This window comes from Athene noctua, chromosome 1, assembly GCF_965140245.1.
Source record: "Athene noctua chromosome 1, bAthNoc1.hap1.1, whole genome shotgun sequence".
NCBI lineage: Eukaryota > Metazoa > Chordata > Aves > Strigiformes > Strigidae > Athene > Athene noctua.
The window spans coordinates 58,422,245-58,436,520 of NC_134037.1; the positions used below are offsets into that span (position 1 = coordinate 58,422,245).

The 14,276-nt window shown below is 35.6% G+C and overlaps 1 protein-coding gene across 1 annotated transcript in view; it reads right to left on the reverse strand.

The window, feature by feature from the left end:
- TBC1D32 (TBC1 domain family member 32) overlaps positions 1–14,276 on the reverse strand; it is an 89,202-nt gene that overhangs the window by 35,078 nt on the left and 39,848 nt on the right. The window contains exons 24-26 of the mRNA XM_074923782.1: positions 6,713–6,835; positions 5,420–5,528; positions 4,452–4,545 (exon numbers count right to left, since the gene is read on the reverse strand). Coding sequence (XP_074779883.1) covers positions 4,452–4,545; positions 5,420–5,528; positions 6,713–6,835 — 326 coding nt within the window. The remainder of the gene's footprint in view (positions 1–4,451; positions 4,546–5,419; positions 5,529–6,712; positions 6,836–14,276) is intronic.

Here is a 14,276-nt window from a genome sequence, read left to right on the forward strand (position 1 = left end):
ACTGTACAAGTCAGGAAGAGAGTAAGATTAATGAATGATGGGGTGCCTACATATACGGAAATGCTGAGCAGTGAATGCATCATTGCAGGACAATTATGGACACTATTCTTTAGTCACACTCACCTCAACTGTCATAATTGCAGAGCTAGGAGAAGAAAAGCAAAACAGATCTTCTATGCAAAGAGAAGAGTGAATATTACAGTTTAATACAGTTCAACTTTCAAGAACCTACAGTGTAGTTAATATTACAAATAATAATAAAAAAATAATTCTTTTTAATAGCTGTATCCTGAATAAGAAAGGACTTGTCACGGTTTAACCACAGCAAGCAACTAAGCACCATGCAGCCGCTCACTCACTCCTGTACACCTGCTTGCTGGCAGAGCATGGGAAACTGAAAAGCCCTTAATTTAGGACATGCACTGATCAGCATCAACTAAAACATCAGTGTGTTATCTGCATTATTCTCACACTAAATCCAAAACACACAACTGTACCAGCTACTAGGAAGAAAATTAACTCTATCCCAGTCAAAACCAGGACAGGACTATATCACTCTGAAAACCAGTTGCTAGTTTTTCCTCAAAATATCTACCTGAAATAATAATTTAACAATTAAGACAAAAGAAAAGCAACAGGATATCTTGATGCAGCGTAAACAGGTGGAAGCGGCACAAGTAATTTCCACATGTAAATAATGATCCGCATAAATTATTTGAAGCTTCACTATAAATTACCTTTGAGAGAAGTGAACCATTAATATATTGCTATCCAATAGTTCTCCAACTCTAAATACTGGCTTAAATAATTAATACATATTAATACACAATCAAGCAAGTTTATTTTTCCATATATCCTTTCCTACGTATACATATACCATACAGTCAAATGCTTAACATCTGCAAAACCAAGGAAGATACTTGTAAAGAGTGATCCACTGCAGATTTTCCTCAAATACAAATATACTTTTTTGTATTTGAGTCTACATGTACAAAGTGTCATCATGAAATGAAGGAATTACTTCACTACTCCAGCGTAGTTAATAATTTTTTCAGTGTAAATTACGATAGCTTAATTTTCAATCCAGTGAGGCAAAATATCCGGTTGCCAGTGTCTGTGAGCACTACATGAGCACAGAATAATAGCAAGAGTGTTAAAAAGAAGTTCTCTAGGATTCAGCATTCAAGACTCAGTGCTGGAAAATACATGTTCCAGACACTCTGCAGAGTTAGCACTGCTCTGTTTTTTCTTAGAGCTAATTTAGACTTCCTCCCTTTCTCCCCACAGCTGAACAACCAAAAAGGTGCCAGTGCTGCATGTTTGCCAGTGTCCTTCAAAAGAATTTAGAGAGAAGGAAAAAAAACCCCACACCACTTGGGTTTTCTTCATAGAAAACTCAGATTGAATAAATCTTTTCCAGTGACCACCCCTCACATGCTACTTTCAGTTTCATCTATGGTTTCCATTAGACTGGATACAGTCACAGGCTACATGAAGTCTAGGGCTGTGGAAATGAAGCTTCCTGTTCCCTGACCTCAGTAGTACATAATCTTTTCAGCAAGCAACAGCCACAGTAGTTCCAAAATATTCAGTGAGTAATTTCAGCTTGCACTCAGAAAGGCAATTTCCATTAGCTGAGAGACACCCCGGGGAAACAAAGGTTCTGTTATTGCATCTATCCTTCAGTTCCACTTGAAGGGAAGGTCAGAAGAGAAACATGTTCAGAGACAGCAGTATCATATCTGAGCGCACATCTGTAACCTCTTCTTTCTCCCCTTCCCCCCAGCCATCTCCAATATCTGTTCTCTAGATATATTAAAAAATTAAAAAAACCAACAACAAAAAACCAACATCACAACAAAAAAACAACAACAAAAGAACTCAGGTTATGTTTTTACAGGTGACATCACAATTACATGATAGACACAGGACCAATTTTCAAAGGAAAAAAAAAAGTAAGCATCCTTTCAGGTGTCCATGTCACCTGGGTAATAAGAGAGGAGGTAAATAAGAGGTCAGAATAAAACCTATAATTACAGCCTTTTCAGCCAAAGAAACTGTACATTCTTTAATAAATTATGAATCTAATAGTCTTAATTATTCACACAATAGAAACACTCCAAAAAGAGGACAGAAATGATACTGCACAGGTTACATAATGAAACACTGCAGCATGAAATTTGAACACAGACAACTTCAGGGAATCACAGAAACATTTTGCTGGCCTACAGAGCAGTCATGCAATCCCCCTCACACGATGTACAAGTGTTTGCACAGCTGCAGAACTCTTGCCATTAAGAAGTCTTTATGAACATTGTTCATCTTCTTTCAGTGAAGCAGAATCAAAATCAACAAGTAGTCTGTCTAAACTGGTTTTAAAATCTCTGAACAAGTTGTGTAAGTAACATACAACATGAATTCTGAATATTCACAACATCCAAGAAAATTGTTCTTAATACCTCTTAATGATGATTTCATGACTTCCAGATGTATCCTACTAGAATTTTTTTTTATTAACCTGTAACAAATCTTTATTGCCAAGTAAGCCAACTACTCCTTTTTCTGCACAGAGACATAGAAAACAATCAATCTGCCCTCCTTATAACTGCTTCTAACATACTAAAAGACTTACATGACCTCTGTCTTTTCAGCATCAGCTAGTTCCAATTATTTCAATCTATGCTCACATATCACACTTCAAAGTTACAATCTGTAGCTGTGGTCTAGAATCCCCCAACGTATCTATTTTCCTCAGACTGCAGTGCCTGTGCTAGAGGTACTCCAGCCCAGGGCTCACCACTTTCAACTGACAAAGATCTTCTGTCTTGCATAAATGTAACTCACAGATCTTTCTCATTATCATATTTTTAACCTTGCCTGTGAAGGAGCACTCTTATCACTGCCATACTGTAGTATTATAGAATACAGTTCAGACATTCCCCATCTTCTACACATGCTCTTGATTTCTTTTTTTCCAAGCACTAGAAATAGCAATTAACATATTCTTTTCATTTTTGATCTATTTATTCTGATACTTTCTTCCAAAATAACTTACACATCCTGAAAGCTTCAGTCTCAGATATTCAATTTGGTGGAAGAAAAATTTTTTTTTTTTTTTTTAATGAGAACTGAAATAGAATACATTCAATGTTTTGTTTTCCTTTTTTTTTTAAACAGCAAAAAAAATATTTTGTTTCATTATGAAACGAAATATTCTGGTCATTTTCCAGTTATATAGTCTTTTAGTCCAGTTACCTTTACTATCAAAAATTACATTTAAAAATAAAATATTTCAATACATCAAACACATTTGCAAACCTTTGAAACTTCATTTCAGCAAACTTAGTTAGTCAAAAAGTTTTACCCAAGCTTTCCTAGCTGGCTGTCATCCACAAAAGTAGTGACAACTATACTCTCTATTCTATTACCCCACTGGTTAATGACGAGTAACAGAACTGCCCTGAACAAGAGAACAGAGAGGTTCAGTGGGATACAATAAAACATGCTTTTCCAATCCAAGAGCAATACTACCAGACATATTTAAAACAACTGGGCACCCACTTTATGGTGATTTGATTGTTTTATGAAAATTGCCTTGGGAAGCCTAGAACAGTATTATTAAAGATATAGAAAACTCCCTTCTTTTATAACTCTATGGTCTTTCCTCTTGTCAGAGAAGGGAATCACTTTGGCTAAAATTTTTTCTATATATTTATAAACAGACTATTTTGTATTCTACAGTTAATGTAGAATTTATATCACTTTTGAAAATCTGTGTCTGCCAAGGTAATTCACAAATAATTCCTAATAAGTGCATTTCAAGGATACAGTAAACATGAACAAATACAAAGAATTATTTATTTACTATAAACCATTCATCAAATTCTTTTGCATTGTCTATGCAAATTAAAACCTTAAAACAGTTTCTCTGTATGAATTAAACTGCTTTGCCTAGATAGTTCTTCAAAGGATTCTTCAGTCTGCCCACATTCCAAATTGATGTTCAATGTGGAAACCAACTATCCTAAACGCTGTCTATTTCACACACCACCAAGCTTTGTAAACACAGGGATCTGAATCATGAAAATAGTGTACAAAAAATTTGTAGCTTAACCATACTGTCTTGCTTCAGTTACTAGAGAGATGATATAAATGTATCTCATGAGTCACCCACCTGAGACGAGCCAAAAGGTTAATCTTGAAGTTTGCATAAGAATTAGATTACTAAACGGAGCTTTGCAGATTGACAGTTGCACAAAGCCAGACAAGCAAAACCAAACCAACTTATTTAGCTACAAACGCAGCCAACAATAAAAATATCCCCTTAAATACTTATGAGATTATAATCCAGGGCATGGGGGGGGGGGGGGCATCACGGGTAGGAAAAAAAAATTTTAAATTGACAGAAATGCCTGTTTGATGTCTACACTGCTTGCATGCTTAGTATGTACCTTGTCTGAATTCAGCTTTCCTCGGAATTTCTGCAAGATAGCACTTTGGCAAAGGGAATGATGAAAACATTGGCCAAGGATATGGATCACTGCCCTAGAAACAGGACCAGAAAGAAATTAATTTAGAAGAAGAATTAGTAGCATTTGCTTGATTAACACACAGAGAAAGTTTCCAGAATTATTGCCTATGCACAAAAAATTATGTTTGATACTACAATTTGCAATGAGATATTCAATAACTAAAAGAAAAAAAAAAGGTAAAGAATACAAAAATCAAAAAAACATTTGGGCCAGATTTTTTTCTGGTATATACCACTGACAGTTTTGATTTTACAGTTCTTTTTATGAAACAAAAAGGAAATTGCAGTTTTCATAAAAATAAAAAACCCCACAAAACTGTATTTCCAATTTTGTATATTGATCTATCTGTCTTTCCTGTGCTGACAGTAATTTGCATTTCATCTTTATGAGACTGACAGCCAGTGAGAAACAGAACATTTAAAGGAGCTTTTTAACAAACACTGCATCTTAGAGCATCAATGAAAGCTCCAGGTATTAGATACCGCAGATGAAAACCCAAGCATGGAAAAAATATCAAACAAAAGGAAATATAAGAAATAGAAAGCTAATAAAGAAAAGACAGAAATGTAAAAGTAAAAAAAAAAAAAAAAAAAAGAAGACAAATTGCATTCACTTTTATACCAGGAAAATTAACATTAAAATAGAGAAATATATACATTTCACCTGAACATGGTATGTCCTAGACACATGCCAGTCCCCAGACAGTGGGAACAATGAATTTTTCCAGTGTATCACTTCTTAAAAATTTTAGCACTTTATAAAGCTAAAGGTGGACTGGTATTTCTTAATATTAAATAATTTTTCACATGCTAAATTATCAGCAAGAATGTTCAATCAATAAAGGAAATGGTTGAGGAAAGAGAAATCGTTAAACTTTAGATTCTAACCTTATCTAGTACTCTCGAAGGCAAAATCCTTTCCTGTGGTCCTCCAATCAGAGTTATCCTTACAAGAACATGGTTTCTCTCCACTGAAAGACCATCAATTATAAAATCTCTGGGGAAAAAAAAACCAAACAAAATCCAAAAAACTCAAAAAATCAGAACCACTGTGATTTACCAACTGTTTAATTCAGAAACCTTCAACAAGCAAGAATACCTTGAGACACAAACCAGAGTTAAAACACAACATGGAAAACACATAGGCATAAAGAAATAAACAGAAACATGAAGTATTTTGAGATGTCTGCAAGCATTATCCTAACTTCATCCCTCCCTACCTGCTGCTGATTGGAAACATCTGAACAATTACTGGACACAAAAGAGCAGAAAACCTTGCAAGCTTTGTTATGCCCACATGCTCAGTAATTAGGGCAGAGACAGTTAATGGACCATCAAAAGTTGCTCCTTATTTGGCTTACCAGCAAATTTCTGCTGTCACAAATAAGCAGAGTTATTCATAACACCACAGAGCCAACTTGCTGTCTGAAGTCACTGTGTAACCCAAGGTACAAACTTTTTTTAAATTAATAAATACCAGGTTTTATACACCAAGTTTCTTACAACTTTTTTCCTTAGTAAGGAAATAGTAGGTTTCATCCTCAAATGGTAAACAATCACCTACATCTGCTGAGATTTCACCCACACTTTGATTTAAACTCTGTATTGGTCCCATATAGCAAACAGTAGGAGGAAAAGTTCTTAAAATTCAGCAATCTGAGAGAAAGCACAAAATGTCTGTGAGTAAATGACTGTCCACTTCTGGCCCAAAAATACACTATTCATTTTGAAAGGATGCACTCTGCAATTTTACTTAGAACTTGGGAATGGAAACTCCCAGAACCTGGAAAGTCAATTAAGTTATAAATAAATAAAAAAACAAAAAAAACCCACAAAGTACTGATGATGCCTTTAATTCATAAACATTAAAACAATACCCTGATTTTATATTTGCACTTTTTTTTTTTTTACAGGAATAAGATTAATACAAATAAAAATGAGAAAAGTATTTTCTCTTTTATTCCTTACACTTCTGAGGTGGACATGGGAGAAAGAATAACACTGTTGTATCTTTTAATAATTTAAGATTGACGACAAGCGTGCATGTAAGTAAACTTCTGCACATTAGAAGCCAACTTCAGTGAGAGCATTTGTATGTTTAAAGTCACCAAGGTACTCATGTATTTGTTCTCAGGAGAGAAGTTGATAGTTAAAATAACATTTACATCAGTCACTTCTTACCCTTGTCCTTCTGAAGTTTCTGTGACATTCTCCTCCTGAGCAGTTAGCAAAACCTGTGACACTTTATACTGACTCTCCAAGAGCAAAAGGGTATTGAGCTCACAGCATAGCACATTTAACAACCTGCAGAAGGACACATTGCAGTGATAGTACATCAGTCAGGAATCCAGTAATGAAGAGTAAGACAAAGGCGAACATGTTTATGAGATCTCAAAATGGAAAAAACATAAAACAAAACCTCAGAAAAAAACCACCTTAAAGTGTCTGAAAAATACCCAGACAGAACTGGGTCAGGAACACTCTTTCATATCCTTTTTAGCCACTCAAGTGGCACAGCCTTGAGCAAACAGGGAATGGTTCCCCGCAGATTTTGTGTGCACTGAACAACCAGAGAAAATACTCACTGGTCAGCTCAGTCTGCTTTTGAGTTTGTATCACAGAATAACAAAAGTGACACAGACTTAATGAGACATTCCATGTGAACTATGTAGAAATTAGACAATAATATGCTGGTAAGGCAACTCAGAATCAGATTGTCTGAAGGAGGAGGAAGGGAGGGAGACAAAAAAATACATGTTTCCTTTAGAAAACAGGCTTTTAAGTAATCAAGTTAAACTCAGTTCAAAAGCAATAAAAGATTTAGCACATAACAAACACGTTAAAAACAACAAATCTGCTGTGGTTTTTTTTATTTCAGAGAAACACAAAATAATGACAAATGAAACTAATAATCATAAGAGCACATGACAACACATTACATACAATTTTCTTTTATAACATCAGACAAATTAACGGTGAAAATACTCCAATCTATTTCACGTAAATCTGATGTAGGGCAATCCAAATCATACTAATTTTGGGGGTTTTTTAACTAATCTATTCACTCTAACACAGCAACAAAATAATTTCTTTGAAGGCTTCCTTCTACTAGAAAATAATACGACTAAACATTCTTCTTGTTATTTTTACTTTCTGTTTTATCACAGTTATAAAACGCAACATAAATTAAGTCAGATTAGCACTATATTTTGCATTCACGTAAGACTTGATATGAACTAGAGAACACATACAGTTTGAAATCTGTAGTCTGTTAGCCAATGCTTATTTTCTTCCATGTAATTCCTAATATTTTTCTACTGACAATAGCAAAAACTGATAAGCCATTATCTGGATAATTTAACACCTGCAAATTCACACAATTGGGGCCAAGGATTAAATAGTCAAGATGATAATATATCTTTTTCTCTTTTTTCTCTTTTTAATATAACTTGATCTGTTCAATTTTGTCCTTTTTTTTTTATGTTAACTATTTCCTGACAATTTGTTCTGAGTACTTTTCTAAATCAGAGATGAACAAATGTCAGTTCAACTATAATTTTCTTTATTATTATATAGAATAAAAATGCACAAAAAGAGCACTGAAACCATTATGAAGATGGACCATTTCTTCTGTTAAGTATAATGACTTTAAATGGCAAAGAACCTGTTTCCAGCAGTTAAAAACCACCTGGGAGAAGACCGACGGTTGAAAAACCTTATAACATCTCCTCTGGTACACAAAGTAGAGCAAAAAAATAAAACCAACCAAAAGCAAATAAAATTAAGTAGAAGGGATAGCAGTAGGATAAATGACAAAATATATGAGATCTAACATGAGCAGCCTCTGCTGGGATATTCAAATGAAATTTTCATCTACATGGAAGAATCCATTTAAAAATACCATTACTGAAGTACAGATATTTAGTTAAAGACAATATTCCACTGCTTTACCTTCCAAAGCCATAAATGCATAGAATAAAGTTTGAAGGAAAAATAATAAATCACATTGTATAGTGTGTGTATTTGTGAGAATGCTTGAATATGGCTGTTGAGGTTTGTTTGTTTGTTTTTAATTGTATTTGGAACATAAGAATTGCATCAGACCACCCAGCTCAATATCCTATCTAGAAGGGATGCATGCTTATGAAAAGTTATAAAACCTTGACAGATATAATACAATAAAATCAAAGCATGTATTTGATATACTTAAAATTTTTGGTTTAAATGCAGAAGATAGAATTCCCAACATAAATGTTGCTGAAAATTGGAAGATATGCTTTGATGCCAGGTCTTGTACCTGGAAAGAAATAACCCCATGCAACAGTACAGGCTGGGGACTGAGACGTTAGAAAGCAGCTTTGCAGACAAGAACCTGGGGGTCCTGGTGGACAACAGGTTGAACATGAGACACCAACATGCCCTTGAAGGCCAAGAGCATCCTGGGCTGTGTAAGGAAGAGTACTGCCAGAAGGCCAGTGAGGGAGGTGACCCTTCCTCTCTACCAGCACTGGTGAGGTCATACCTGGAGTGCTGGGTCCCGTTCTGGGCTCCCCAGTAAAAGTATGACATGGACACATTGGAGCAGGTCCAGCAAAAAGCCACAAAGCTCATTAAGGGCTTGGGCCATCTGACACAGAGAAAGAGGCTGAGCAAGCTGGGACTGTTCAGCCTGGAGAAGAGAAGGCTAAGGGGAGATCTTGTCAATGTGTATAAATACCTGTCGGGAGGGTATGAAGATGGAGCCAGACAGTGAAAAGACAAGAGGCAATGGGCATGAATTAAACCACAGGAATTTCCATTTTAACATACTGTGACGGTGGTGAAACAGTGGAACTAGTTGCCCAGAGATCTTGCAGCAACACCAGCCTTGGACATACTCTAAATGACGCTGGACACAGCCCTGAGTAATACTCCCTAGTTGAACACACTTTGAGCAGATCAGTTGGACTACACAATCTTCAATCTCCCTTTCAATCTTGATTCTATAATTCTGTGAAAACTACTAAGTTATACCATATTTACAGGAACAAACTGCAATACATATAAAGTAAAAGGTTACCTGAAGACAGTCTTTTATAGAACAATAACTTTAAAGAAATTCAGAAAAATCAGAATGAATATAATAGTTGTGAAAATAGGGTAATATTATAGGTAATTATAATCTTGTAATTGTTATATTACTATTATAGATTATTATTACTTATTATAAGTAATTTTGGTTCTGAACTGTGCATTTCCTGTCCTATGTCATCCCTGTCTTTGTTGGAGGTTGTTCCCTGGATTCTATCCCTTCAACTATAATATCACAACTAATACTTCACTGTAGAAATCTCTAGTCTGAAAGAAGGAATGCTAACTAGTATTTGTGTACCTATGTAAACTGATTATCTCATTGGTTTTGGTAGATGGAACCGTAATGACTAATTATGGCAGAACAAAAGGTCCTTCATGGGATACAAATATAACGCAGCTAGTAAATAATTCTAGCTTCTAAACCTGTTAATTTTATATTGCCTCTCTAAATTTTTTTCACCTGAAAATAATATAATTAAACATCTATGAATTTCTCTAAGTTGCTAAAAAAACTCATTATGAGGATATTATCATTTTTATCATATAAGGATATTATCATTACCATATTTCTCAATATTTTTTCTGAGTTCCTTTTAAGAACACAAAATATGATTTTCCCTGTACTCCCATTTTCTCAGTTATCTTCCCCCCACACACTTTAAATCACATCTCAATTCTAGCTTTCTGCAGTTCCAACTACACTCTCATAGACTATTCTTCCTTACTTTCATAACATATGTTCTTTCCAAACCCAGTCTGATGCTCTGTCTTCACTTCAGGGATGCCTGTAAATGCTCAGTTGGCAGTGAAAAATGCAAGATATTGTTCTTGGATACAGTGTTGTAATAGTCTGTGGTGGGTTGATCATCCAGCACCTAAGCACCCACCTAGTTGTTCGCTCACTCACTCGGCAGCACCCACATGCAGACCAATGCCAGGCTCTGAGCAATGGCTACCTGTAAGACCAACCCACCACCCCCAGAGGTTTTGTTGCGGAGTGCGATGTTATATGGTACGGAACATCCCTCTGGTCAATTCAGGTCAGCTGTCCCAGCTGCGTTCATTCCCAACCTCTTGCACACCCCTAGCCTACTTGCTGGGGAATGGGGGGGGGGAAGCCAGCTCTGTTGCTGAACAGTGCTTACATAGTGTCAGCCAAAACAGGGGTGTGTTAGTCGCAAATCCAAAACACAGCACAATGTGGGCTGCTACGAAGAAAATCAACTCCATCCCAGTCAGTACATGGTCCCAGCAAAAGGTAAAATTTCATACTATAAGCAGGGGTCCATCCACCGTAGAGGGAAAAAAAAAACCAGCAAATCCAAAGTAAATTATATTGCAATCTCAGTAATATGTGTTCAGGCAGTGTGTAATGGCTAACCAAACCTGAAATGCTTGCATCTATACTGTATGTAAGGTGTTCCAGTGATGTGACCCCAGAATGGAGGACTAAAACTGGTCTTTAGTAAAAGGTTTCCTTGTGCCTTGCAGTTACTGCCTTCTATAGATACAGGCATGGCTGATTCAGATCAGTGCAAAATATACAGCATATTTGCAGAGAGCTCAGCTATGGGACAAGCTATGAGACTTTCTCTCCCAGGAATCAATATTAAAAACGTAAGTTAAAAAAAACAAGGACTGGAACCTCTTTGCAGTAGCAGGACCTCCTTCTTCCTAAATGAATTATGTATACCAACAGAAAAACCCAAAGCAAAATTTTCATTAAATAAATTCCAGTGTCATCATCATGGGGGACAGGTTCAAAACGTTTAACATCAGAGCCTACATTACCAATTCAATTTATTCTTTATTATGCTTTGAGTAAGGGACTGAGCTCCAATGAGAACACTGATCCAAACTGCAAATAGCAATTACTATCAAGTGTGCCAGTCCAGTACACAAAGGCAAATGGCTAGCAAAAAAAACCCCAAAAGCCCAAAAGCTACCTCGTCAGCAGTAAAACACAAATGGCACTTGGAAGCTTTAGCCATACACAGCTTTGCACGATGCCTTTGCAGACTGAACAAAGGGCATTAGTAATGAGCAGACAGAACATGCCTCTGCATGTGGTCTTGCTAAAGAATCAAGGCTTTTAATTGTCCCACTGAAGGCAATGCTCATAGTGGTTTTGAAAAATACAAGATCTTCTGGATACAGAGTATTTACCAATACCTTGAGTATACCTCTGATGCCTGGGGCACTGGAAGCTTCTACCTCAGGGCAGTCATGTTTCTCCCAGTAAGAAAACTCAGGAACTGATGTATTCCTTATGATGTTTTCCACATGAAAAGATTTTCAAAAGAGCACCTACAGCAGTTTAGCTACCCAGTGTATTTACAACTCACATGTAATGTGATTGTTAACGGTAAAAGAGTTTCCCTAGATAAACAAAAATCTTTTCATGAGTATCACTGGCCAGCCTAGAGGACTCAGAGTGAAGCAGATTTTAAATTGCAGGAAGTGAAACATTTTAATTTCCCTCAGTGAAGAAAAACAACCATCAACAAATAAGTGACATAATCCTATCACAGAATCTGCTGTTTGTACTTTAGTAATTATAAATTGTTTTAATTTATAAACCTAACAAACTTCTATTAACATATAAACTAACAAAAAACTGAATTAACTGTATAACTACTCGATGTGGAAGCATGCCACCATAATCCTGTTGCAAATCACCATCATTACTAATGTAGACTCTGTCCTTTTTCACCTCTGGATTATTAAACAGGGGTTTAAGATTTACAGGAAAAGTGCATTCCAGTGATCACTACTCAGAAGACTTGTCTCTCACACACATCCAGCATGCACACTTGTAAGGAAGAGGTTCATTTCCAAAGAACTGTGTATCACTTACTAAACAGAAACCACACTTGAAATAATAGAAAATGGGTCATTAATTAACTCAATCAATTCTCCTTATTTAAATGAAAAAGGTTTGGTTGAAAATAACTGGAGGACTACATAATACTTCATGCTTCCAAAATAAGATAATTCAAATCTGGCAGGTTTGAAGGAAGAAAGAAATCCTGTTAGGCTCAATTCCTCCCCTCTCACTATACTCCACACTCCCTTCAAGAGGAGGAACTCTATGAACATGGCTTTCTTCCATTCACAAAGACATAAGCGTGTTGAAAGCCACAGGATGTGGCATGAGAAGGGTTTCTTCAGCACATCCAGCCAATAGCACCATAAATCTTGTTGCAAGAGTAAATGTACCAGCCAGTCATTCAAATGTTAGTGAGCAAAAAGATCCATCAGTGACATTAGACAACAGTGATCATGGGCTATGACAGTATATTTAAAATAAAGATATATGTAAAGCTAGAAGTACAGTCTTGTTTCTGGCTCTGCAATGAAGACGGAAAACAAAAACATGAGCAAGAAAAAAAGTGCCCTGTTTTCCAAAGGGGAAAATGAATTTGTTTAAAAATAGTTTTAAATAAAAAAGTCTTGCTTCAATTTATAATAAATGAGATTTTAAAGAATTATATACAAACATTTTCAAAAAGCTTCTGCTCCTCATAATGCTTTTTAATAAAAAGAGAAAGAGGGGATAAATCTGAACAGCACGTTGACCTGAGGAAAAAGAATGATCAGGATTCGTATCTTCTACCTTTAGAAAACAAGATAATTTATGTTCCTTCCATTTGTTGCAATCATTAAAATCACACATTCTCTTAATTAACAATACACATAATGTAAGTACAATTAAGGGAACAAAGTATTTCATATGCTGAAGCTACCTCATTATTAAAATTCAATTATATACAAGACAGTGTGTTTACAATGCAGATGAAAACACAATGGAAAAGAATGCAGCAGTGTTTAATATCTGTATTTCCTAAACCCACAAGGTTATCTCTTGCCTATCACATTCTTGTTTATCTCCCAGTTCCTGTAGGATTTTATTCATTCACCTGTATTTCACTGGAGTGCACTAGATGAAATTTTGACTAATGCATACTGCTTTGAGGCAAATTTCAAGACACTGATTGATTTTCATGTCAGTATAGTGTAAGCCATTTAAATTCTCTTTCCTAAATCTTTCTCTTACTATTTTTGTATGCCAACAGAAATAGATACAATGCATCTTTATAAACCTTTGCACCCATTCAGCAAGCAATTAAATGAGTATTATAAGAAAACATTCACCATGGTATTTTATACGATGAAAAAAAGTGTGACACTAATGTCAAAATATTTATTACCCAAATCTGAAAATAACAAGCGTATACGCTTTTTCTATCTGTAGCAGGCTCTGTAGCTCTACAATCCTGGGGTTGATATTGATGAACATGTGACAGACTAATATTTACAATTTTCTATAATCCCACAGAAATATAAATGCATTTAGATGATTCACAGAGAGCATTGTAATAAATACTCATTTTTCAGCCTTACCTTATACAGGCCTAAAATAAATCTGTTTTTCATTGCAGTTCAAATTACAATTCTACAAAATAGATTACCTTCAGATATCTCTAATGCTAAGCAAGCATATTGTGTCTTTAAAATTAAACTGTTCCAATTTGCATATCTGAAGGAACAGGATTTACTTGCAGAGTTTTTCCAAGTATTTTCCTGCAGAAAGCCAAACTCTTGAACAAAGTGCTGTCCTTGTTGCTTGATGCTCACTAGCATGAGGTGTTTTAGCGAACAACTGTGTGGC